A 27,777-nucleotide genomic window follows, 5' to 3' on the forward strand; every position below is an offset into this window, starting at 1 on the left:
ACCATGTGCTTGTTTGAAAGGAATATAATTTTCTTTTATGTTACAACTAAGACATTTGTTGTGTGTATGTGATGTGCTGGAATCGGAGAGACTCTAAGCCTGCACAAATGCCTTGCCTGAAATAATTGCAGCCGAGGTCATGGCTAACTTGAGTAGTCAGGGTGAGTGAACCAAGAGCGTTAGCTGTAAAAGGCTGGAGAGTTAGTTAAAAACAAAACAAAACTACAGTCCCTTTGCCTCACCCCTTTCTCCCTATGCTCTTTACCTTCTCCATGCATTGACCATCTTGCAGGGAGGCTTCTTTCTAATTCTCCCCAAGTACAAAAAATGAGATAGGGAACCGCTGTGAGGTTTAGTCACTGAGCCAGACAGCCACATTCCTTCATCATCACGTCAGCTGGCAGAGTCAATGCGGTGGATTGGCAACATACACACAAACGCACACACACACACCGCTAGCTGCTGCTCTCCTGCTCCTCGGGGCCATCTTGCTGCAGTTCTTCTTCATCTGACTGCACCACGGGGGTCTCAGCCCCTTCCTCACTGGTGTCTAGGCTGTTCAGGTCTGTAGAGGCAGAGGACGTGGACGAGATCCGGGATTTGATCTCGGTTGAGTTGGGCACTTGCAGAGAAATTTCCTCCTCGTAACGGTTGGAATCTGGCCAAGGAGGAAGACAAAAAGAGAACAAGCACATGATGAGGCTGGCCAACATTTAGCTGCCCTCTATACCGATGTGAAGCTGTTCCTGCAACATCTCTGGCCTGTTAAGCTATGCTGGCTCTCCCTATATTAGAACAGAAGAAAACCTAAGCTTTGCTGCTGTTTCCCACCATTGGTTATTGTAGCTAGTTAGCAGATACATGCACGCCACATTATAATAGAAAATGCAAATGTTTCAAGTTTTTTATAATGTCTGCAGCACCGAGGGCAGTATGATGCCAGGTGCCTATCCCCCCTGCTCCATTCCTAAATTTACTGCATGCAAATTGCTGCAAGGGTATTGTAAACACAACATCAACATATCAACACCTACGCTGATATTCTAGGTATCCTAGGGCAGTCATAGGCAAACTCAGCCCTCCAGATGTTTTGGGACTACAACTCCCATCATCCCTTGCTAACAGGACCGGTGTTGAGGGATGATGGGAGTTGTAGTCCCAAAACATCTGGAGGGCCGAGTTTGCCTATGCCTGTCCTAGGGTAATGCCTCACATACATAAGAGCATAGCAAGAGCCTGCTGGATCAGGCAAACAACCCATTAGCCCAGCATCCTATGCTTGCAATGGCCAACCAGATGTTTCTGGGAAACCTGCAAGCAGGACCTGAGCCTAAGAGCCCTTTCTCCCCCTGCAGTTTCCAGCAACTGGTATTCAGAAGCATTACTGCCTCCAACTGTGGAGGCAAAGCCTAGTCATCATGGCTAACAGACACTGAGAGCCTTATCCTCCGTGAATTTGTCTAATCCTCTTTTAAAGCAATCCAAGTTGGTGGCCATCACTGCTTCTTGTGGGGGCAAATTCCATACCAGCGCATTAAAATACATACAATTCCATATACACACAAGACTCACCCCTTCATCCCACGGACAGGCTACCCAAACACAAGGATCTTGAACGATTATTTCTTGCAGCCATTCTGCAAAGCCTAAAATGGGGCGGGGCATGCTGCCTTCTTGCTGTCTGGATAAGCCTTTGTAGTGTCAGAGGAATCAGACACAAGTTAAGACTCTCTGTGCATCTCACCATGCCTGACCTAATTTAAAGTATTCTAAAGATTATAGCATCTCTGGGCATTTTCTGGCTGTTGCACACACACCGTTTTTTGTTTTGTTTTTTAGATTGTAAACAGCAAAATGTAATCTGAAAAGGTGCCCAGAGAATGCCTTTCTATTTTGTTTAGTTTTGTTACTTTAAAAAATTGCCCAGTGCCTTGAGCAGCCATATTTCCCATTGCTGGAGCCTGTCAAATTAATACAACCGACTGCTGCCCACCAGTTTGACTCCGCTGTTTGCAATGAGGAGATTTCAGGTGTGGAATTGGCTGAAGTTCAAAAAGGGCACTATATAATTGTTCTGGAGCATCTGCAGGGACAGAGAGAAATGTGGCTACCTTTGGCATGCCATTGAAATCACCACACAAGCACAACCTTGTAGGGTGCAAAACCTAGCTCTACAGAAATCTCAGCTTAAGAAGAAAGGAAACCTACTCCTTCTCCCTTACGACTCTGGAGAAAGGCTTGCAAGACAAGAGAGGTATTTGGGTAAAATTCGAGATTGCAGAGCACCCAGGGATCCAACTTGAAACGCTCAGTAGCTCCCTTCTGCTCCATCAGTTAGCTCCAAGCTTTAGGGGACATGGGACAAAGCACCCTCTGGGGTGGGGTGGGAGTAGCTCCTTCTTCCAAAAGCTGCTGAGAGGTCAAGGAAAAGCAGCAGGGTTGCATTCCCCATCTCTTGTCTGACAGAGGCCATCAATCTGGCTGCTTGTGTGCCAAAACCAGACCTGAAACCAAGAATGGATCCAGATAAAATGCTTCCAGGCATATCTGCAGCTGGCCAGCCACCACACTCTCTTTCACCTTGCCCTGGAAGGGAATATTAGAGACTGCAGGGTAGTTTTCTAAAAACTTACCAGAACATCGTAAAATGGGGACTCGCAGACACAGCTATCTGGCACAGCTGTCAGCAGTGGTGGGGCCTTGTTGGGGCCATCAGCCCATAGCAGCTGCTGAAAGCTGGGCCTCTGCTCCCTTTGTGGTTCTTACGCTCCATGCCTGCTAATGCTCATAAAGTCTACAGGTCCCCTTCTTCCTTCTATTCCACCACTCGTTGCCAAGATAACAAGACAACTATTTGAAAACTTGCGTTTTTGAAACTAGAATGAGTTATGCAATACAACATATGGGATTTTGCTTAATTTACATCTTCCTTCCCTTTTGCTGCTTTTGCACAGAACTTGGCAGCCCATGCTGCCGTATGGTTCATTAACTCCCGATCCTGTTTAGAAACAGCCTCCCGTGCTTCTGCGCGAAGGTTACGTTGCGTGGATGGTATTATCCACCCTGCTAATAAATCATTAGCCAAAGACACCACTGAACATGCAGCACAGCGTGTGACTCCATGACAGTGGGAGCAGGTTGACCCCGTAAACCCTTTCCGTCAAGAGCTTGGCCAGGCCAGATCTCCTCCGTGAATCCCTGGCCGTGTCATTGTACAACCCACGTGCCTCGCATTCCTTCTCCATGTTTGGCAACGGGAGCTTTTGTGCACGGCTTGTGGCTTGGAGACATCATCAGTGAGGCCGTTTAACTGGAATGCAGGAGGCTGTGCCGGTAAAGTGCTTGAATCACACTCAGGCTGAATCACTGCATAATAGTGGGGTCTCGTTGCCTTCTCTTTGACCTCCTGCACAGGGCAAAGAGCCTTCCAGCCTGAGAGTGAACAGAGTGGAGATGCAGAGAGCTGTATTTTTAATAATGCAATCAACATAAATTCAAATACTTTGGGAGACAGGTCAGTGAAGTTGTCCATTTAGGGACAACTGGCCCATGCTTGCAGAATAATAAAAGCTGATTAAATGGTGTGCCAGGTTTTGGTTGGTAGGTTGGTTTGGCAGTTCGTTTCCCAAATAGTTTTAATTAGTTTGTTCAGTGGGAACAAGCAGCCTTCTGCTGGTGGTACTGCATTTCCAGAAAAGGCATTAAACTTCACAAAGTGAGGTGCGTGGCCAGTCTTTCTGTGTCCTGTCCCCACCCCTGAACATTTATTCCAAAGTTATGGTGCCACATTCGTATTGCACTATGCAGTAAGATTAGCTGAGGTCACAGAGCGATGGGATAGATCAGTGGTAGGACACATCTAACCTGTGGGCTGTTGAAGCCTGCCAGACCTCCACATTTGGCCCATGGCATAAAAGGTAAAGGGACCCCTGAACGTTAGGTCAAGTCGTGGATGACTCTGTGTTGCGGCACTCATCTCGCTTTACTGGCCAAGGGAGCCGGCGTACAGCTTCTGGGTCATGTGGCCAGTGTGCCTAAACCGCTTTTGGCAAACCAGAGCAGCACACAGAAATGCCGTTTACCTTCCCGCCAGAGCAGCACCTATTTATTTACTTGTACTTTGACGTGCTTTTGAACTGCTAGGTTGGCAGCAGCAGGGACCAAGCAAGGGGAGCTCACCCCGTCGTGGGGATTCGAACCTCCGACCTTCTGATCGGCAAACCCAAGGCTATATGGTTTAGACCACAGCGCCACCCGCGTCCCAGCCCATGGCATAGTTTGTCCCAAACCACATTACCTAACATCATAGAACGTGGGGCATGGGGCAGGCCAACCTCCTGGAAGCCCGTTGCACAAGTGGAAGTTCTTCCGCAGGGCTCTCTCTCCCTTGGATGGAGCTCATTAGCTGAATCCCAGCCTATGGTAAGTTCTACTCAGTAGATACATTGGGTGGAATTTAAAGTTGTGCTCCTACAGCCATGCTTCATGCACAAGCATTGCAGCTTGGCAGATGGAATGATTCCTCCCCTTCCTCCTTGCATTGATCCCTTTCTGAGGAGTGGCTAACTTGGAGTGTTTCAGCTACAACTACATGCCCCATCACCCCTGACTATTGGCCATACTTATGGGGCTGGTGGGAGTTGTAGTCCAACAACCTCTGGAAGGTGATTAGTTAGCCATCCCTGCTCTATTTGAGAGGCTGACTGGTTCAAGTTTGGTTTAAACCTTAAGAACAAAGAGTACGAGGGCTTGTCCATACTTCCACTTCCCCTGTGCCTGGAAAGCATGGGTCCAAGCGGTTTCCCACTTTCCCTGTGCTTTCGAGGCATTGGTCTCAGCTGTTTTGCCTTGGCCTTGCCACTCTCTTCCGGAAAACCAGCTCTTTCGTGCTAAATCAGAGCAAATGGCAATGGCAGTTTGTTCTGATTCAGCACTAAAGGTCCTCCACGCCTCTGGGGGCAAGCAGAGGTGTGGAAAAGCCCTGAGTCTCGCCCAACAGCTGTTAATACATGGGCAGAAGACTGAGCAGGCACACAGTTTCCCTAGGCGCAGTGTTCTCCACTATAGGGAGATGGACTGTATGTTTATTCAGATTATATTATTCATTTCTAAATTTTCAACCATACATATACAGTAAGTTATTTCATGCAAATTTTATGCAAGACTGTGCCCTCGGGGTTTTTTTTGGTGGCATGTTTCTTTTGTTGTGGGGTGAGACATAAATCACCTTCCTATTTCACAGATTTCTTCCGGGACTTCTTCTTTCAGCCTTTCCACTAGTAGACCAGGGGTTGTCAACCTGGTCCCTACCACCCACTAGTGGGCATTTCAGGATTCTAGGTGGGCGGTAGGGGGTTATACGGCACAAGCTGAATCCTCCTTCCATCAAGCACTGGTTGGTGATAAGGAAATTTTACCATCAAGAAAGATGCATTAGTGGGCGGTAGGTGTAAAAAGGTTGACTACCCCTGTAGTAGACTGAGATTAGTTCCAGTTTCATCCCCCTCTGCTCCTTTAACCAAAGAGCATTTCACCTGTACTGCTCCTCTTCAGTCTTAGGAATCTTTGCATCAAAGTCCCCATCGCTCAGGCTCAGAAGAGCATATTACAGCCAAAACACTGTAAATGGCAAAGCAAGCTACTTGTTTAGCCTCCAATCCATGGAAACCTCTGTGACATTTGAATAAAATGTCAGCTCTATCCATCAGCCAGCATTAGATCTGTCATATTTGGTGCTTGCTCCCTCATCTATTCTTGTTTGGAAAGATTCAAATGAGCATGTACGGCCCAGAGAAGGAAAAAAAATGTACTTTTCACTGACTTAGGATTTGAAGGGTTTGAAAACAGAAGAATAGTTAGTAATAGGGAGCAGGGAGAAGTCCAGGTGGGGGTGGAATCAGCAGGTAGGTTGAAAGGCTAAAGCTGTTTCTGTGCGCTAGCAGCAGAGTTTGAGTTGATATTGTGATGGCTTTTTAACTAACACACCAACACACTAATTAATTTCAATCATCTGGATTTCTCTGCTACGGAGAAAAAGCCAATCAATTTTTTGGCACACAACCCATAAATGTTTTGGTTTTCTCCGCTGTTTGATAATCTGTTTTGGCCGTGGCAATGGTTTCACCTCCTAAATTATAAATCCCACTCAGAGGCAGCACAATTTCACTTTGAAGAGCACATGCTCAGAAACGGAATGTGTTCGGTGTGACCCTGTTTTGCACCATCACCGTTTAAACACATAATGAAAGAGACTTTTCACTGTTTACTGCCACATTTAACGTGCACGTTGCACAGAAAAAGAAGCCAAACCGATACAAGCATGACATACCAAACGGGTAAGTAGAAAGTGGATAGATTTCATTTTTTATTTTTCACTAGTGTATGTGTGGATGCAGATCAGTTCAACAGAGTATTGCTGGTGCCTGAATGAGTTCCATAAATCCTAAAAGCAGGGTATTTGTGACCCCCATAACACCCAACCATATTCCAAAATCAGTCAGAGTTTAGCTAGTTTTGAACCTCTAGCCCTCATGATTATGAAGAAAAATAAGAATTTGGTATGATCTGCCAAAGGCGTACAAGTTAAAGGTGGCACTAGGCAGTACTTCTAGTAAGCAGTAGACCAGGCTTCTGCTTAGCTCAATCTCTCTCCTCTATTTCTCTCGCCTCTCCTCCAAACTGTTGCTTCTCCTTCCCAAGCAGCAAGCTGGCAGACCGACCCAATGGCAGAGCTATCTGCAGTTGGTCAACTGAGCATCCCCCTCACCCTATCCCAGGATAGTAGGTTGAGGTGCTTATTCTCAAGTAATTCCTGTATCACCGCTTTGCACACAAAAATGTGAACAGTAGGCTGCAGAGGGATAGTCTGCTCCACCTTGCCTTGGTAAGAAACGCAGGTGGAGCAACTTGCACAGGTGCAACCTTTGCACGTGCCTGTTAATGATGTTGATATAGGAAGTAACCCGAGAGGATCCTGAGTCAAGTCAAGTCCATTTTTATTGTATGTAGCCAAAGGCCTTTACAATGGATGACAGAAAATAAAAGGAAAACTTTCCTCTAAAATCATACAACATAGCCTGTAGCAGTGTGCAACATCAAAAGAAATTTGCAACATTAAATTTTAATATTGGAGTGCATTCACATAGCTGGAATGGAGCTTCTTGGCGGCCAGTGCAAATTTGGCTACCTGGTTTGTAATATATAGATGTTTGTCTGCTAGCAGTTCAACTGTCACTTCCTGTGCGGATCGACCTGGAAGCTAATTAAAAATTGGCGATATAAAATTTCCTCTGGGTGTTGTATACAGGGGGCAAATCAGCAGGTCGTGTGTGATGTCCTCTACCTGATTGCATCCATATATACATTTGAGTGATTGGTCTTAATTTGGGTGTAACAAGTAGAGTAATGGGCGGCAATGATGGATGCTCTTTCTTGGTTGGCATCCTGATCAAAAATCCAATTTCTAAGGTCACATGGGCTAAGTAGTTGTCCATTTGAAGATTATAAACCCTAAGCTTATTTTGGCACTTTTGAGCCAAGTCCCCTGTCCTTAGTTGCTCTAACCAGCAGAGTTTAGTAAGTGTACGATTCTCAAAGGCGTATAGCCTGTGCCAGTATCTCAGATAGGCTAGATCAATTCTCTCTACTAGCGAGGGGAGTCATGGTCCAAGAGCTCACTAGGCTCATTCCTAATCTCAGCTCTTTGGATCCCCTTTAGTAGCTCTGCAATTTAGTTGGTCTGCAATCACCTACCAGAAATCAGAAGGCTGCCACCAGAACACCCTAAGTAGCCTTACAAACACAGTGACACACCCACACAAATCCTATATTACCTATTATCTATTATTTATTTATTTATTTATTTATTTATTTATTTATTTATTTCTACCCTGTCCATCTGGCTGGGTTTCCCCAGCCACTCTATATGTTCTTTCCTTATTGTAGCTTCCTCCATTGATGTTAGCGATTGGTCCAATTCACACTCCAAATCCCTTGGGTGGCCATTCCAGCCATTCCCTTTTAAGAAGGAGTTACCGGTATATTTCAACAGGTCACAGAAAGAGTTGGATGCGGCTAGAATATAATAATAATAATAATAATAATAATAATAATAATAATAATAATAATAATAATAATTTATTTGTACCCCGCCCATTCTGGGCGGCTTCCACCAAACATTAAAATACATTTAAAATATCACAGTTTAAAAACTTCCCTAAACAGGGCTGCCTTCAGGTATTTTCTGAATGTCAGGTAGTTGTTTATTCCCTTGACTTCTGATGTGAGGGTGTTCCACAGGGCGGACGCCACTACCGAGAAGGCCCTGTGAAGTTGATGTGGGTCAGTTAATGGGAACTGAACATACCTGGCAAAAGAGCTGCTACGTTGTTATTGTCCTCCGTCCCGCAGCTGAGAAACACGTCCACAGTGTCTTGGTCAGAAAGGTCCATCATGTCCATCTGTTCCAGCATGTCCACATTCACTTCCATGGAGGAAATGCTGCCTAAGGGAGCTAGCAAAGAGACAGAAGCCATCAGATGTCATGCTGCATGGCCATTACCTGCTAATTTTTTACATGCAAGTGGCGCAACTGTGCTCCATAGTCTAATGCACTTACGTCTCCTGTGCTCTATCTGCAGGTGTGATACTGGGAAGAAGAAATCTACGTCATGTTGGAAAACCTCCTCAAAGAATCTCTGCCTCTCCCGTAGCTTGAGCTGCTGCTGCTGCATCTGCTCTGCATCCAGCCCTCGCTGCCCATTGTCCATGTCGGCTGCAAAGGAACCAGAGAGAGGAAAAGAAATCAGAAGCCGCTTCCTCTCATTTGTTATCTGAAGGGAAACACTTCCCAGAGCCAAATGCAGGTTAAGTATTTTAATGAGAACTTTAAACTGCTTTGAGAGAAGGTTCAGTCTGCACATGTTTCTTTGCCATAATATCACTGCTCTTCAAGAAGTAAAGGGTAAAGGTAAAGGGACCCCTGACCATTAGGTCCAGTCATATCCGACTCTGGGGTTGCCGCGCTCATCTCACGTTACTGGCCGAGGGAGCCGGTGTACAGCTTCCGGGTCATGTGGCCAGCATGAAGTATTTTATTATTATTACAGATGATGATTTGAACTTATGAATGACTTATTAATGACTTTCTACGCAAAAAAGAAAAAGTCTCCAGGGGTCTTACGCATTCTAAAAAGTGTGAACTGCCATGAGACCTGTGGATATAGGGAGGTATACAAAATAAACAAGCAAGCATAAAACGAAGACATTATAATAAAAAGATGTAGCGGTTCATAAAAAGATCCACTGACAGTCCCCAATAAGCCTCAGCAAACATTTCATCAGCAACAAATCATCAAGCACAACAACCAACATCATGGGTTTTAATCTGACACCAAGAAGTTGTTAGTGAGAGCCCCAGACAGACCTCACTGGGGAGGGCATCCCACAAATGGGGGGCCACAACTGAAAAGGCCATTTCCCTTGCCATCACCCCAGACTTCCTCAGAAGAGGGCCTCAGGCCAGGGCCTCAGAGGAAGATCTAAGGGTCTGGGTAGGTTTCTTAAACAAAACCTGCAAAACCTGTTTACCAAAGGTGAAAACAGAATGACCATGCAGTTCACAGGCAGCATTCTGTTTTTCAAACTACCTCAAACTCCGGGGGTAGGAGGGACCTCCTGCTTCTGTCTAACCAAACCAGCTACACTACTTGCTGCAGAGCTATAGCATGGTAGTTGGGAGAAAGGCATTGGGCTCTTATCTACCCTTATCAGCCGCCTTTCTTTCCAAGCTGACAAATAATTTGTATCCCTTTCTTGGGTGTGTTTGTTCACATTTCTCCCACCTATGAAGAATTGTCAGTGGGCATGCATAACCTCTCTAGACAACAGCCTTTTGTACTTCAGGCTTTTTGTAGGTTTCCTAGGCTGGGGGTATCGAACCTGGTGTCCTCCTGATGTTGTGTGTGGAAACTCCCATCAGCCTCAGCCAGCATAGTCAGGGATCAAGGATGATGGGAGTTTCTGAGCACAACATCAGGAGGACCCCTGGTTGGCTACCCCTGTTCTAGAATGACAATCTCTGCTCTGAACAAGCCTGACAGTAAGCAGCATGGAGAGCAGTCATTAGGCTTAAGTATATTCTAAACCATTGGTTCTGAATTCTTTCTTTCTTCCTTCCATGGATCATTGGAAAATTTCTGGGGATCTTGACAGGCCACATAATAAGGAAGTTGTTCTACCAGTCAAACCACATAAAGAGCTCATATTTTAACCACACTTTCCCCCCACTTAAGCACAGGCATCATTGTCAAAACCAATATAGTACTGTGAAAAATATGAGCCCTAGACCCAGTCACTGAGGGTTTCTTTAACTGGCAAATTGTTATGGGGGGGGGGGGAAATAGGAGATTGTACCAAGGCTGTGTTATGAAAATCACATGCCTTGTTAAGTGAGCCAGCCTTGGCAAAAAAAAGAGTCCTCAATCTCCACAATTGGAAAAGAATAAATAAAGTGCAGGGCCAAGTATAGATATTCTTAAGTGTTCCTTTCTGTCAACCACTTGGATGGAGCTATGGACCGCCAAAGGACCACAGTCCACATTTTGAGAATCTATGCTCGAAACCAGTCTTCCCCAACCAGGTGCCCAGATACTTTTTACCACAACTCCCATCAGCCCCAGCCAGAATGGTCAGTGGTCAGGGATAATGGGAGCTGCAGTCCAAAATGATATGGAGGGACTCAGGCTGGGGGAAGGTTGATTCAGACTCAGCCATCCTGTGAATCAGTAGACTGAAGGAAGCTTGGGCACACAGATGCTCATCCTCCTCTGCTATTTATACCATCTTCACAGTTCATTATCTAGTAGCCTTGTTCCATATGTATCCATTTTTTGAAATTATCAAGGGGAGAGGTTTAAATATTTCCCTCACAGTACGAGATGGGGGCAACACCTCCAGTTTCCACTACTTTGACCCATGATGAAAGCAGAAAACAGCGGTAGACATTTTAATATTTGCAAATTTAGCATCTGCATTTGTTCAGACAGTATTTTTAGATATGTGCTAAAAAGCAAACCAGGTTCTGCCTGGTTTATGAAATTGCTAGATCAAAGCAAAGAGTCAGCTCCCTTGTAATCTAAGTGGACTTACACAAGGGCAGAGCTGGGTTCCAAAGTACTTCACTTTGATCTAGTACTGGGCAACTAAATTGCCAATAATATGAGCTAGGGACCTGGCCAGAATATTTATTTAAAATTGGCATTAGGATTAGGGAAGAATGAGTCTGTCAATTCTGGCTTCTCATTTTTCCAATCTTAAATTCAATTCACCTCATATCTGCATCAGTTCACAACAATAAATACTCTGTCAAATACAGGGGGGGTGGTGGTACGTGTTTTCTTGCCTGGAGAACTGCACTGCAAAATTTGGAGAATTTTGAAGGATAGCTTTATTTCAGTTCACAATTGGTTCAAGAAGTGTGAATTAAGTAGGTTTCCAAATGAATTTCCCCTCCATCCCTATAATTTTAAAGAGAAGGAAGGAGGTGAGCCCTTGGGTACCCACTTGAAGTAGAAAAGTTGCCAAGTTTGCTTATTGCTCCTTTTGTTTCATGCTCACGCTTTTCTTCAGTCCATCAGCATACTTCCCCAAACCCATAAAAAGATTTCCTCTTGAACACAGATAACTCAGTTCCTGCTCAGTTTTTTTTCTTAACAACAACAACAACAAAAAATTCTTTTAATTCTTTCCATGACGAAAACCACAAGGGTGGCAGAAGAGGGGAAAGTACCAGTCAAGAAGTTCAACAATCAATCGCAGCCTGTTATGAACAGGACGAGGGTTGGGCCAATCTCCCATTTTGGGGAGAAATCCAGAGGTCAATGATCAAAGCAACAGAGGAGCAACAACAAAACTGGGTAGCCATTGGCCTTTGAGATTTTCCGCAGCAAATCTCAGATGCCTCCAAGCTTCTTGACTCAATAGCCATCGATGCAGGGACCAGTCTGGCTGGTATAAGGAAAATGTGATTACTGAGTTGGGCAGTGCCATAACCAAGGAAACCAAACAAACAGTGAACATTTTAATTGTCTCCGTCTCAGGCTCAGCAGCCTTGTCTGTTGCTTCAGGGGAAATTTCAACCAAACAGCAGCAACTGTTGAACTTTGTGTTGGCTGTGGAAAAAAAGAAGTAGGAGGAACCAGACAAGGCTGTGGCTCTCTACTGGGACTATAAGGTATTCAGTGCCAAGTTTCAAGAGAAAACTCAGGAGATCCTGCAGCAGCTACCAGAAAAGGGGGATACAGCTGCTGGGCTAAGCAAGGCTCATGCAGTCTTCTTAACACATGTACATCAGCTAACAAGCATGGCAGTCATGGACTGCTTGAATGCAGATGAGTGGTGGGAGGCACCAGCTGTGGAAGAAGAAGGCTCAGAGCCATGCGAGTGGTGGTGGGATGAAGATGAGTGGTCATAGGGAGAAGAGGGAGCAGACTGGCAGGAGGTGGTGTTGGAAGCTGAAGAGGTAACAGAGCTTAGTAAGCAGGAAGAGGCTGTGGCAGAGAGCAGTCCAGACTTAGAGGCAGAAGAGGAGGCTGGAGAGGAGAGGGAGCCATGAGGCAGGATGCTGAAGAATCCAGGAGGTCTCCCCCTCCTGCTGCAACTAGCTCCCCTACCCTCTGGTAACCTAGAACACAGCGAGAAATGAAAAGGGCAAAGGAAAGATTGGTTGCATGCAGATGCAGTCTATGACTGCTTGGGGAGGGGGAACCTCTGGGACTTGGGCAGCTGTGGGAAGGCAGGGACCTTCAGTCCTTGCAACCGCCTCACTGGGACAAAACCTACAAGCAAATGTTTATGGGATCACTAGGCCTGTGTAGTTTTGGTTCCTTTGAATAAAGAGTTGACTTCACAGACACAGTGGGTTTTTTTATTGCTGACCTGCACCTGACTCCGGCTGCTGACAGTGGCTTTCCTAGGTCATCAGTCAACACTGGAATGTGTGCAGAAGCACAGGAAGCAGAGGCCACAGCTCAGTAGCAAAGCATCTGCTGAGCATGCAAAACATCCCAGTTCCAACCCCCAGCTTCTCTTGGTAAGGCCGGGCATGTGTTTGGTCTGAAATCATGAAGAACCACAACCTGCCACTGTGGACAATACTGAGCTAGTAGCACAAACCAGTAGACGTCAGCTTCCTTATTTTCCTAACTAGCTGATCCGGAAGGGTAATCATTTCGTTTGATTCCAAATGTTACATGACGCAAGAATGGGGGCACTCGGGAGGAAGGGAAGATATATACCTCCATGGAGACTATTCTGCCAGCCACCACCATCACCACCCCGGCAGTTTTCACAGTGGCTAATAGTAGTAAGGATGCACAAGTATGTATTGCGCACTGAGTCCAGCACACTCCCGATGAAGAAGAAGTAGTCATGGATGGAACTTACTTATGTGAAAGGGCTATAGCTCAGTGGTAGAGCACTTGTTTTTCAGGGACAAGGTCCCAAGTTCAATCACTGGCATCTTCAGCTAAAGGAAACAGGGAGCAGATGATGGGGAAGCCCTTTGGCCAAGACCCTGGAAGATCTGCTGCCAATGAGAATAGACAATAGTGTGCTTCATTTTCAAGGACTGGCAGGACACTGACAAGTGTGTACTGGGGGAAGGGTGGCAGGAGCCTGACTCAGGAGAAGGGGTCAGTGATTTGTGGAGACTGTACCAGCCAGGAGGCAAGAGGCAGAGGCAGGAGAAGCTTCAGAGCTGGAGGATGGAGCACAGGAGGCAGAAGCAGGAAAGGCAAGTGAAGGGCTGGGTGCTTCCCCACCCTTTCCTGCAACTCTGTCTCCCAGAAGCAGGAGAGAATTGAATTTGGAAACAGCAGAGGCAGCTTTCACGCAGGCATAGTCTCTGGCTGCATGCACAGCCCGTCGGGGGAAGATGCATAAGCTGGTGGAGGAGGCATGGCCTCCTGTTGCTGCAACTGCTCCGTATAGCGCAGACCTGGGAATAGCTGCCCAGATGCAAGACTGGTTTGCATGGGTATTCAGAGCAGTAGAAACGACTGTCTCAGCTTCAACAATAAAGAGTAAACTAGCTCCTGTGTGCATTTCTTTGGCTGGGGAGCACCCTTGACATTAATGGGTTAAAATTCCAGTCTGACCCGGAATAAAGCAGTTTTGTATGTTCTGATATCCAAGTAAGCATGCCTAGGAGGTGTTTCTGTATGCCTCTTCCACCATGGTGGGCCATTTCCTTTTATTCATTGCAAAGCCCCAGCTGTATCACAACTGGAATCCTTTACTAACAGGCCAGACCAGTCAGCTGCTTAGCTGAGTTTTCCCACAGAAAGCAGCCAGCAATTAAAACAAGAGAAAATGAGTGATGAAAAAGGCTTGTGGGGAGAGACTGCTCTAATAACAGGCCCTCCCAAGGCTAAACGCTAGAGGCAACCTTGTTGGATTTCACACAAAGCCATCGACTCGGTCAGGACACCTGTTGTGTGTTCTCTAATGCAAAGCTACAAAACTTCGTTCCAACAGAGCGGGGGGGGGAGGCATTCATTTCCCACAAGAATGCAACTCCTGCGAAGTTCCCCAGATCGAACCAACATAGTAGGAGACAAACACTGGGCTTCTGCTCTACAAAAATCATAACTTCCAAGCCATGGTAACCTGAATTCGGCACCATGAAAGCCTGAATATTGCAACATATATGAGCTAGATTGGCCAATGGTCTGACTCAGTATAAGGCCTTGTCCTCTCCCCTTTGGAAGGCAGTGCAGATTAGGACCAGCAGGAGAACCAGTAATGGTCAGTAGCAACAGTAATGGCTCCACTGAAAGCATCTTGCCCAAGGCCTCTCTAAGCCTTCCTATGCAGGCAGTGTGTGTGTGTGTGTGTGTGTGTGTGTGTGTGTGTCCCCTTCTGGGTGTCCAGGCACCTTTGTGTATGTATGATGAACCCTGCTGGATCACACCAAAGATCCATTTAGTCCAGCATCCTTTTCTCCCAGTGACCAACCAATGCCTGTAGGAAACCAGTAAGCAGGACCCGAGTGCAAGAGCATTCTCCCCACTTGCAATTCTCAGCAACCAGTATTCAGAAGCATCCTTTCTCTGGCCATGGAGGTGGAGCATAGCCATCGTGGTTGGTAGCCACTGACAGCCCTATCCTCCATGAATATGTCTAATCCTCTTTCAAAGGCATCCAAGTTGGTGGCTATCGCTATACGGTCACGTTGCTTTAAGTAGCACCATTTGCATCCACGGTCTTACTCCAGACAAAGAACCATATTCAATCGGCTTGAATTCTTGCCGAGAATATTAGCAAAGGCAACAACACCGTTCTCTGAACTCTGATACAGCCAATGTTCCAGCTTTCTGCTTCAACGGGGCAACAGAAGAAAATAAGACGACTCTGCTAATCAGGCCAATGACCCATTTAGGCCAGCATCCTGATCTCACAGTGGCCAGCCAGATGCCTGTGGGAAGTGTGCGAGATGGACATGAGAACAAGAACACTCTGCCCACCTGTCATTCCCAGCAATTCCCTCCGACAATGGAGGCAGAACCTATTCATTGTATCTGGTAGTCACTAATAGCCTTGCCTTCCATGAATTTGTCAAATCCACAATTAAAGCCATTGGTGGCCATCACTGCCTTCTATGGAAGTGAGTTCCATAGAATAACTTTGAATAAGTACTTCCTTTTTATCTGTCCTGAATCTTCGAACATTCAATTTCTAGTGTTACGAGGGAGGAAGAAAAACTTTTCTCTATCCACCCTAGTACAGTAAACCCGCAATTTACACAGGGGTTAACATTCCAGGGATTGCATCTAAAGCCAAAATTGTGTATAGTCAAAGCCCACTGGGTTCAATGGTGGGTGGGATTGCCAAAGTCATTTTTCCTGGAACCCCCGCTCCCTTTCCACCCCTTTTAATTTTTTGATATATTTTGGTCATGCACACAATGCACACAAATTTAATTCACATAAGTTGTGGGCTTACTGCAACCGAAATTAAATCTCTGCTCTTATTTCACAATTGTGCATTCCTGTATCAGCTCGCACAGCATTCGAGCCCATTGCTCCGAGTCTGCTCCTCCTCTTCCTTGTTCCTAGCACAAACACATAAACACCAAGGAAATGCGCCAGGAAGCCAGGCCACAGAAAGGGTCAGGCGTCCAGACAAAGAGAGACGGGACTGATGGGTACTGTGTCAGTACATGCCAGAGCTCGCACAGAATGTCTTATGTTAGCATCGGAGAGACGTGTCAGGATTGATTCCCCGGGGTAAATTAACAAACCTGCTGATAAATTCCCTGATGAGATTTCATTAGCCATCTGGGCAGCCGGCCACTAACACTGAAATGCCATTATGTAACTCGCACAGATAGCCAGCGGGCGAGAAGAGCAGCTGGTGATGGGTCCTGACCGCCCCATGACTACAGGGAGGGTCAGAGACAGTGTCTTGTTCGCCACCTCCCTTCCTCCTTTTATTTGGCGATGTTTACTATTCTGTCCATTTATGGATGGGAGGAAAGAGTATGCACACTTTCCCTTCTTATTTGCTAAGGCTGCATACACACTGCACATTTAAAGTATACCCACCAAAGAATACCGGGAACCGTCACTGGCTAAAGAGGCTGGGAAATATAGCTCTGCGACAGGGAAACTACAGTTCCCAGGATTATTGCCGGGCAGGGGGAATGTGCTTTAAATAGATGGTGTGCAAGCAGGCTACCACAGGAGCAGAAAAGAAGAGAACGTACCATTCCCCTTTCCCCCCTGTGACTGATGGTCTCACCATCTCACACACACTGCTGAGATTGCCTCATTGGGATGGCATGTTCCCCAAGACTGTTAGGCATCCACACACAATGCTGCCCCTGTGTGCTGCAATCTGTCTTTAAGGAGGGGAAGGGAAAGAGAAATACCTGCCCCTGCTGCTGGGGTCTCTTTCCCATGGCAAGCAGCCAATGGGGGCCTGAGCGCATTCACAACTGGGAGAATGCAGCTCCACTCCCCCCCCCCCCGGCCATCCCTGTCCCCGAAAGCCGACCTCCCAACCCGGCTGCCACCGAGACCATCAAATGGGCAACAGAGCTCCCCACCGCCTGCTTAATCCTTCCGGCTCTCATGGTTCATTCATTACACAACGAAGACGGGGCCTGAATGCTAGTGTGGGGACCGAAGGAAAGGAAAAAAAGAGACCTGGGGTTTTCCCTCCTGCTAATTCCTCTATTCAGTGTACATGCAGGGAAGATTTTGGCAAACGGGAAGAAGTTGGAAGCAGGTGGGTTGGCCGCGCCATCGGTGGCTTCACGTTCTCAAGGGAACAAGAGGAGAAAGCCACCTTGGGTGCCTGAGTCATAGGAATGTGGGCTATAAAACAGCAACTCTTTTAATATATCAAAGGAAGGCTGGCTCCTCTAGAGCATCCTGCCACTTCCTCCTCCTCGGTGCCACACAGATCACATTATTATTTACAAGATTGCATTTTGAGTGCGCTCTTTCTCTCGGGCAGGAGTGGGGAAACTTTTTCAGAGCAAGGGCCACATTCCTTCCTGGCAAGCTTTTTGAGGGCCACCTGCCAGTGGTGGATAGAGCCAGAGATGAGAATGAGTGGAGCAACCAAAGGAAATTTTACATTTTGTTCAGTAGGCTAGTTTCTACATCCACTCAAGTGCTCCCTTATTCTTCATCTGGGCAAGCAAGAAGTATTATCAGACTTCAGGGACACATTCCAGCCAGGCAAAAATGCTTGGGGTACAAAGCAGCGCCAGTCAAGGGTGTGGCCTGAGGGGAGTTCCAAAGAGCCACAAAGAGGTCTAGAAGGCCGCATTTCAGCCCTGGACTGGAGCTTCCTCACTCCTGATCTCGGGATCTTGGGGTGGTGTACATGGTATTCACTGCGTTTTCATCTTCACAGCAGCTTTGTGGGGTGAAGTGAGGATGGTGCCTAGCCCAGGGTCACCCTGTGAGCTCCATGGATGTTGGGGAGTTACTGGTCCAGTTTTTCCTGTTCCTAATTCAACACAGCAACCACTTAAGAAGAGGCCGGAAGGCCTTCTATCAGGTTGGACCAGCCCCAGACAGTTTACTCCCTGACGTAAAGAGCAAGTTGGTGTCCCCTTCCATTCCATAGAGAGAAGCTGAGTGCATTGGCAGACAGAACTTACTTCAAAACTGGTAACAGGACAGTGCTGTCCATAGTATCTTGGGCAGTGGATTAGCTTGGAAGGCCCAAGGCAGGCAATGAAACCTCACCACATATCCACACACATACAGCATACACTACAGGAGGCAGCCTCCTTGCTCAGCCTAATGGTAGGGCCGGTCCCACAATAAAGGAAGAAGTTAGCAGATTTCCTGCATCAGCAGGTGGTTGAAATAATATATCTGAGGTTGCTTCTAACTCTTACAATTTGCTGCACTGGTCTGCCTTCTGTGCCCCCTCCCAGCTCCAGTGTTTGGAGACTGACCTCTACTGCGGTTAGGGGGCTTATGACCCCAAATATCCATTTCAGCAACCCTAATGGGGCGCTGACCCACATACTTGCCCACCTCCCAAGTCAGCACCAGATTTAGGGTGGTTTCCCATCACAGGGCACCAAGCCGAGGGGGTACAAAATTGAGAAGATCTATTTTGGGGCGCCAAATTTTGGCCTTGCATGGAGCACCATATTACAAAAGATTACCAAAGTCCACCCCTGCTGCCTGCCTATTACTACTGAGATGTCCAAAATGGTTTCCTCTTTCCCCTACATGGTGTGCTTCCCATTTTGAAATACCCTGGCATATGGAATCCCTGGCTATTTTGAGTTAATAACTGTGGCCCGCAGACAGCATTTCAGCCTGGGAACTCCACTGGAAGGAGAGCTGGAGCTGAAGTTGGGGACCCAAGTCCCATTTTAGACATGGATTTGCTTGCGCATGTTGTGGAAGTTGCTTATCTCCTGGCTTCCCACCTGTAAAGTGGAAATAAGAGTGACCTACCAGGAATGACATGAGGATGTGCAAGATAAGAGATTGCAAAGGAAGCTGGCGTACCACAGGGGGTTGAGAACATGAATTAGGAGTCACTCTGGTTCAAATCTCAGTCAAGCCATGAGCTGCTACAGGCTGTCAGAATAACTCGGATAATGTAAGGCACTTTAAATACCTGAAAAGAGACACAACAATTCTACTTGGCCTTAGAAAGTGCTCTGCGCTTTTAAAAGTGCTACGTCCAGATAATGAGTACAGCAAGCTCAGTTCTGAGCACCACAATTTAAGAAGGATATAGACAATCTGGAACGTGTGCAGAGGAGGGCGACCAAGATGATCAAGGGTCTGGAAACCAAGCCTTATGAGGAGCGCTTGAAGGAGATGGGTATGTTTAGCTTGGAAAAGAGGAGAGTGAGAGGAGATATCATAGCCACCTTACAATATCTAAAGGGCTGTCACATGGAAGATGGAGCAAGCTTCTTTTCTCCTGCCCTGGAGGACAGGACTCAAACTAATGGCTTCAAGTTACAGAAAAGAGATTCTGACTAAACCTCAGGAAGAACTTTCTGACAGTAAGAGCTATTCGACTGTGGAACAGTCTCCCTCGGTAGGCTGTGGCCTTTCCTTCATTGGAGATTTTAAAGCAGAGGTTGGATGGTCATTTGTCTTGGATGCTTAACTGAGATTCCTGCATTGCTGGGGGTCAGACTAGGTGAGGTACCTTCCAACTCTATGATTCTAAGTGCCCTGCTGGATCAGATGAAACGTTCAGATCTAGTCCAGAATCCTGTTTCCTACAGAGGCCAACCAGACGTCAACTGAAAGCCTACAGGCAGCAGGCATGAAATCAACGGCCCTCCCATGCTGTTTTCCCTGATACCTGGTATTTAGTGGCTGATTCCTTCTGAAGAAGAAGGCACTAGATAGTTATTGTGGCTAAATAATGAAAAGCACAGAACTTCTCTGTCTCATCTCAGAAAGCAATGGATGTAGGAGATGCTACCAGACAGTAGATAGAATCTACATGGAAATATTGGGAACAGAGGATGGGGTGGACCAAGAGTTCTGGAGAATGCAGGCAATGTCCTATTCTGGCCAAGAGAGTTGACAGGATTGTCTGGTTGCATTTCTGCTGGGAGTGGTGGCATTTGTCATTATCCCTTGTCCTGCTGGATCCTGAATACAAAACGCCCTCTATGCATCAGGCAACGCAAATGAAAGAATGGGATGGAGGGGGAGGATTGTTAATGTAGGCATAAATCCAAGAGAAGATGGGGGGGAGGCTTTTCTTCATTTCCAGACTCTTCCAGTCCACGAAAAGCTCCCAACTGCTTAAAAGGGTAAATAACTCGGAACAGAGCTGGGGTCTAAGGAACAGCCACAACCACATTTGCAAGACTGGAAGAACAGTAGTGTAACTCTTCGGGTCCAACGAAGGCCACAGATTCTGGGGTTGGGATGGGAAATGCAAACCACATTTGGATTTCTAACCCATGGTTCATGGGCTGCTCACCCGGCCACATGTAAAACAAAATGCTTGCATGTGTGAGAAAGAGACTTGTTTTCCCAGACTCCATTATGGTTGCCATCGCAACCCTTTGCCCTTCTTCTTTTTATTATGCTCATAACTGTTCACAGTCAACACATATGGTGCAGAATTTTGCTTCCTCAGGCTCTCATCAAGTTTCTAGATCTCGTGGTTCAAGCATGGAAGACAAATGGAAAATGTTTAGATAGGAAGGTTCAAAAACCAAAAGGAACTAATGTAGGGGACCTTTTCCCTTCATGCAGGGTTAAATATGAACCAGGGTTCAAACCCCGGACTCTGGTTCAAAAACAGCACTCATAGCTGCCATACAGTTTGCTGGAATGTTTTCTAAAGAGCACCTACCCACAGCGTCTGAGCATGTACAAAATGCCTACCAGCCAGCCTTTGCATTGGATTGAGAAGGGTAAATATTTGCAGATTAAAGGCAACAGCTTCTAAATTATGTTTGAGCCCTACCTGTCTCAATTTGCAAATAAGGACTACCTGAATAACTTTTCTTCCTACTTCCTTCTTCCTCCAGGCCCCTGGAGAGCTGTATGCTCACATATGATCTGGTTTCAACACATTTACAACACACCTTTGAAAAATATTCCCTCCTCCTGACAGCAGACACGCATTCCAAAGATGTCAATTTAGCAAGCAGGATTTTAAAAATGCAAATAGCATCAGCTGAGAGCTGGTAATTATGGGGGTGGCAGAAGGCATGGTATAAATGTAACCCTTCTATTCCTTGCTGCAGTTCTGATAAAAAAATTATCATCTGCAGCTGAGATTTTCTTTGCAGGGAGGAAGCCACTGGCACCAATGTAAATTAACAGCAGCAGAAATATCCTTGCCAGGTTGCACCTCATGAGACTGCAATAGTGGATCCAGTAACCATGCATTGTTGCATTTCAGGTATTTAAAGGACCTTGCATAAATTAATCTTACAACAACTATGCAAGTAGATTAGCATTGCTATTCTCATATTGCAGATGGAAAGTGAAGTTCAGCAATGGTGACTTGCTTAAAGAACCCACTTTCTGAGGGCCTTGGCAGGTCACAGGCCTGCCCAGGCCCTCAGAAGGTGGGTCGTCCTCTTATATACATGCTGGGATTGACAAGTCATCTGACCCTCACCTGAATCTCATAGCTCTCCGGTAGCTACCTCTGATCAGTTATCATTTAACTCTTGGGGGAAATAATTAGCATCACAGATCATGTGCCTGGGTCGTCCTCTTATATACCTGCTGGGATTGACAAGTCATCTGACCCTCACCTGAATCTCATAGCTCTCCAGTAGCTACCTCTGATCAGTTATCATTTAACTCTTGGGGGAAATAATTAGCATCACACATCATGTGCCTGGAAGTTGCCAAACCAATTAACCAACCAGAACTGTATGGAATAATCTTACATTTACAGTATAAAATTTCCTTTTGAATTATATATCCAGCACGTGGAACCTTACAAAAGGACAATATGAATGGACTCTCATATTGATGAATCGGAAAAATAAAAATGCAGCTCCTGTCTACGATTGTATTGAAGACTTATACAAACCCGCAACATATGAACAACTTGCATATTATCGCAGACTTGCCATGGACAAATTCAATGATATTTGGAATCCATTCTTACAAATACTGTAGAAGGTTAAGATCTAGTGAACTGCAATAAAAAATTGTAAAGTATACAGTTTTGGTTTTTTATCTCCCCCCCCCCTTTGCTTTGCCTTCTACGCATGTGCTGTTTCTCTTTTTCTTTTACTCTCTTTTACTTACTATGTTTAGTGCATGGTACCATGTTTTCTAACTTTCAATAAAGATGTCTTTAAAAAAAAAGAAATCTCTGTCTTCCAGGAACATGAAAGGGATATTCTCTGTAGTTCTGCCAAACAACTGGTTTCATCAGCAGCTGGACCAAGAAGTGTATGTAATATATAAACTGCTCATTTATTTTGCATGATTTATTCTTCTTTTGCTGGTCAAAAGACAAGTGCAAAGAGCTGTACCAGAATCTTGCTCACATCCACTTCAGGCTTCTGAGATCCCCCAAGGCATTGCACAAGCACTTTCAAGTTTATATTTGAAACCTAAGGGGCTAGAAGCTTGTTTGAAAAAGAAAAGGAAAACTGAGCTGCTTTGAATTTGGTAAATTCTGCTTTCCATACCAGATTTGGCAATCATAAATTATGATTACAGAACACACATAGCCATGAATATTCCACAAAAATATACTATCTATATTCCAGAAACTATGTAGTTCAGAGATCATTTGTCATGTACAGGAGCATCCTATATTGCTCCAGCTAGGTTTATTCAACCCGTTCAACTGCAGTAGTTAATTTCACCAACGCTTCATGAGCTTATGCATCTACTGCATAAGCATTACTGGGGTCTGTTTGGTTCTGCATTTGTAGAGTAGCTGGAGAGGGCAGTTCCTCTGAGCATATGCAGAATGTCTTGCCTTCGTTGCACATAACCACTTGTTTTGGGGATTAAATGTCAAGGTTTTTCTCACCAAAGGGTGTGGCTTCCATCTAAGTTTGAGTTCAGACACCATTATTTCGCTAAAGACTGTGTTTGGGCTACTGGTTTAATCCACATTAAGGCTGTTCCTGTGGCCTGTGTGAGACCTTTCAAGAGAACCCCCTAAATGGCAATTTTTAGGCCATATTTTAATGCCCCAATTCTAATCTATATATTTTAAATGCTACTGTATATGTATATATGTGTGTATTGTTTTTGTTGTGTAAATTTTAATGTATTATTTTTGTATTATTGATTTAGTAAGTTGGTCCGTGACTGTAAAAATAAATTCATTCATTTCAAGAGAACCGCAAGATTCAGGAAATCTCTCCCACAGGGGAACTCATTTGAAACCTCCTTTTGCTCTGGAGCCAAGCCCCAAAGTATCCTTTACAAACTGTTCAGGGAAGGTAAACAGCAATTAGGTTGAACTTAGGTGGAAATGATGGTGATGATGATGACTTCATTCAGTCTGGATAAGGAATTACGCAGAAGCTGTCACAGATTGTTGTCCTTGGTGCTTGGAGAGCCTCTTGTCCTCCAGTCATCCCCTCTAATGCGCTCATGGTTTTATCCTACTCGTCGTTCTATATAAAGCAACTCCTGGCCCTGTAAATAGCAGGGTCTTATGATGTATTCTCTGCTGGAGAGGAATCTGTGGGGATATTTTTAGCTTCGAGACTCGAGGGATTTGGGGATTGGTTGGTCTAGCTTTTTATTATGAATTTGTGACGGAAAGAAGAGTCATGGGGTGCCACCTCCTCGCCCCCATTCTCTTCCTCTCAGCCCTCTGTCTATCTGTGCCAAAAGCCGCTACCTCGGTTGCCTTCCCTCCTTCCTCCCTCCTACAATTCTTCCCACAGTGGTTTGGATTATTTTATGCTTTTGCTGCAGTATCATATCCCAGAGGAAGGCTGGGTGGAGCGTTTGTACAAGAGTCTTTGATGGATTCTGGCTGGGCCTCTGGTTTCAGGCCAACTCATCCTCAAATACTCTTATCTCTACGCTATTTCCAAGTTCCCCTTCTCCTCATCCCCATGCAGCAGAAGACTGTTTAGGAAGTCCACAACCTCTCTTGCTCAGCTACGTTTCTCCAGGAACAACATAAGCAGTAGATCCCTCAGAGCCAATGTTACGGCATTGCTCTTTGTAGCCTATCCTTCAAGGAATAGGCCTTCAGCCTGGACCGGAAGAGATGCCCGATAACCCATCTCAGAAAAACATCAGCCCTGCTGACAAACCATGGCTGTGCATATACACACGCACAAACATACACCAGAGAATAATTCCAGCAGCACCGTCACTCAGTGTGATGTTAAATACGTCGTTGCATTTAATCTGCAGAGTACTGAGCCTCCCTGTGCATGAAATGACGTGAAGATGGGCACTGTGTGGCAAAGGAAGCTGGCAGCACACAACGCAAGGTGTGTGTGGGGGGGGAGTCATGTGACTATGTCAGAGCTGGCGAGTGGGCTGCGGGGATGGTGGGTGACGTATTTCACAAGGGAAAGTGTCAAGAGGGGCAAATGAGGAAGGATGTAGCCTACCTGGCATCTTTTCGCGGGGGTGGCAAACATCTTGTTATTGTAGTAAGCAATGGAATCGGTACTCTGGCAACAGCTTCTGGAGCAGCTTTCGCCAACGTAGTGCCCTCTGGGTGCTTTGGATAGCACGTCCCATCACCTCCAGCCTGGGCCGCCTGGGGCTGATGGGAGTTGTAGCCCAAGACACACACAGAAAGCACCATGTTGGGGATGGCTGTGGCACGTCCTTTACAGCTTAACATGCATGGAGAATAACAGTCATTGTGTCATGGTGGATACAGGCTGGGAATCAGAGGGAACGTGAATACGGAATGCCAGTGCTGGCAAACAACAGTGCAATGCCACTGTTGTGCTCATGGCCTGCCTGTGGATTTCCCACTGGAAAATCCCACTGTGGGCAGCAGAAATTGGACTAGGTATGCCCCTGCTCAGATCCAGCAGAGCTCTCATGTTCACTAAAGAAAAATGCTGATGGGCATGTGGGGCCCAGAGGGATTATGACCTCTAGAGGAATGCTCAGTCATATTACAGCAGGGTGCGTGCCCTAACACCTTACCTTTGGCCTCTTTAGGTGCTGTTTTTAAGAGGGCTATTGAGGTTGCATGATTTGGTTATAATGCAAGCATTCACTTGGAAGCAAGCCCCGCCCCCCCCCACAACCACCACAGGAACCTTGCAAATCAGCATGCTTAGGAGCATACAGTTTTGGCTTCCTAATCCCCCCCCCTCAAGGATGAGTAAGAATATTTAAAACAAAACCAAGTGAAGTGGACAAATAAGAAGACCCTGCTGGATCAGATCAAGAACCCATCTAGTTCCATGTCCCGTTCCCCACGGTGGTAACAGTAAGCCCTAGTGGTGAGAGGGATCTACGGTTTGTGGCTTGCAGACCCAAATATAAACCTCTGCTTCCCCTGCCTATCAGAGCTACAGTTTCTCCCTTCCTGGAACAAAACCTGTTCATCTAATGGGAACATGAGAGAGAGAGAGAGAGAGAGAGAGAGAATGATTGCCAAGAAGTGACCAAATGCATCCATTTTATCCATAAATACAGCGCAAGCACACACCGAGGCTCCTTTAAGGCTTGCCGGGGAGGCTCTGCCAAGGTGTATTTTCAGAATGCTAACGAGAAAGGGACAGAAGCCCAAGGTTGACAAGTGGTCTTCTCATAAGGTGAAAGCCACAAGAAACAGATTATGTATGCGTGTGTGAAATAAGAGAGACAACAACCACAGGCATGCTTGTCAGCTCAACTTGTGAAAGGAATGCCGTGGGCTTCTGTTTGCATGATATACAATACTAATGGGTGACTGTCACTACAATTACAGTACAAGACAATGGCTAGGATGGCTCCCAGCTGTTGATCATTACAAAGAGGTGTCAATCCTCTGAGCTGCGCCCAGAGCAGCCCTACAGAATTGACATCTATCTCCAAGCCGATGAGCCCGCGTTTCCAACAGCAAAGCCGGGGGGGGGGAGGTGTTGTCCAGCGAGCTACTCTTCTCGGGGTTCAAACCCCTTGTTTTGCTTTCAGTGTGCATGGAGAAAAGCGCTTCTAACTGGCCACTGAGCCACGGGCTGCTGCTGTTCAACCCTGCATGTCTATAGCCTGGAACGATTCTCAGAAACTGGTAGAATGATGCCCTACTACGCCTCCCCTGCTGCGCCTGACAAGCGCCTGTGCCTTGCCTCTCAGCTCAGACAACGGCAGCGCGGAAAAGCTTCAGCCCATTTCACAGAAACGCCTGATAAAATCGAAAATTCTTTCTAGTAGCACCTTAGAGACCAACTGATAAAAGTTTTGGATGGGAAGGCAAGAGGGGCGCTGCTTCGCCTTCCCTCCCACCCCCACCCCGTCCCACCTTTCTCCCCATGTATCCACCAGCTCCCAGACTTACAGGGCAGCCTCCTGCCGTGGCTGTGAGCTTCAGGTCCTGACATCGCCTTCAGAGAGGATGACAGCCCAAGCAGTGAATCAGCCTCTGTCCCGGGGATCCCCCTGAACCGCCCCTCGCAGCAGGTCAGAGGCGAGGTCCTTCCGCAGCTCCCAGCAGTCTTCTCATCTTGCCAAGGAGTGGTCCAACTCAGGGGCTGATCTGGCCGCCAGAGGAACTCAGGCTGCCTGCCTGCCTGTCTCCCTTCCAGCTCTGGCTTGGGAAGGGCTGGCTGGGACTTCAGGCAGAGCGTACCAAGTGGTTTATCAGCGAGGGGGGGGGGGAGACGCAGCTCTCAAAGGGGCTTCCTTCCCACCCCCCTCCCTATGTTGCCTGTACCATTGCCAAGATCAGAAGCGAGTGGAAAGAGGCAGGGAGGAGGAGGTGGGGTTTTGGTTTCACTGCTGGCGGCTGAGTATGCCGCAGAAACCCCCTAAGTAAGACATCAGAGCACCCACTCCCTGCGACTTGAAAAAGCTCGGCTCCGCGGCAGCAGAAAGGCAGCAGCGAAAGGCAAACCACGATTCACGCAAACGAGGCGTGCTGGCTGCAAGAACCGAGAAGCAGGAGCCATTAGAGAATTGGGGTCTTATCTTAAGTGGAGGTGTCTATTAACTGTCACTCCCTGACGAAAATGCCCACCCCTACCCCCACCCCGGCAAACCGTAGTTGTTGTGGTTCTGCCAGCGTGATGCTCTTTGCAAGAGCGGTCGCTCAGGGGTAGAGCATTTGCTTTGCATGCAGAAGGCTTCATGTTCCATCTCCTGCATCTAAAGGAGGAACTGAGAAAGATCCATGAATGGAATCCTGGAGTCCTTAGTACTGTCTACACTGGCTGGCAGCTGCTCTTCAGCCTAGAGAGCTGCTGCTGCCAGCCAGTGTAGACAGTACTAAGCTAGATGGCCCAGCGGTCTGACTCAGTGCAATGCAGCTTCCAATGTGAGCCTTCACCCTGCTCCTATGGGTGAACAGCATTGCTTCACGCTATTCCTAGGTATACCACAGTTTATGGACAGGGAACCTGTGGCCTTCAAGATTTTGCTGGGCTACAACTCCCAATATCCCTGATAGTTGCCCATACTGGCTGGGGCTGATGAGAAAACGACATGTTCCCCCATCTCTGCCACAATACCTTGGTATGCCCCTTGTTCAAATTACATTTTAAGACACACACACACAAACCCTTTGCTTAACAGGACAGCTTTCCCTCTGAAAGTCAGCCTAAATTTGCACCTGTACATATAAATTGGGATATGC

The 27,777-nt window shown here is 46.5% G+C and overlaps 1 protein-coding gene across 1 annotated transcript; it reads right to left on the reverse strand.

The window, feature by feature from the left end:
• Positions 1 to 13: 13 nt before the first annotated feature.
• DBNDD2 (dysbindin domain containing 2) lies at positions 14 to 26,756 on the reverse strand. Its single transcript, XM_033153424.1, has 4 exons — positions 26,485 to 26,756; positions 8,618 to 8,773; positions 8,366 to 8,512; positions 14 to 658 (listed from the first exon to the last, which is right to left on the reverse strand). The coding sequence occupies exons 1-4, from the start codon at positions 26,525 to 26,527 to the stop codon at positions 456 to 458; spliced, it is 549 nt and encodes a 182-aa protein (XP_033009315.1). The 5' UTR covers positions 26,528 to 26,756; the 3' UTR covers positions 14 to 455.
• Positions 26,757 to 27,777: the final 1,021 nt, after the last annotated feature.

This window comes from Lacerta agilis, chromosome 6, assembly GCF_009819535.1.
Source record: "Lacerta agilis isolate rLacAgi1 chromosome 6, rLacAgi1.pri, whole genome shotgun sequence".
Classification (NCBI taxonomy): Eukaryota; Metazoa; Chordata; class Lepidosauria; order Squamata; family Lacertidae; genus Lacerta; species Lacerta agilis.

Bases quoted from the DNA above. Each gene is read 5' to 3' on its own strand.
- DBNDD2 (XM_033153424.1), bottom strand. From the start codon at position 26,527: ATGTCAGGACCTGAAGCTCACAGCCACGGCAGGAGGCTGCCCT. The intron at 8,774-26,484 runs GTAAGTCTGGGA...GTTCCTTTGCAG, and splicing joins CCACGGCAGGAGGCTGCCCT to CCGACATGGACAATGGGCAG. The intron at 8,513-8,617 runs GTAAGTGCATTA...TCTCTTTGCTAG, and splicing joins GCAGATAGAGCACAGGAGAC to CTCCCTTAGGCAGCATTTCC.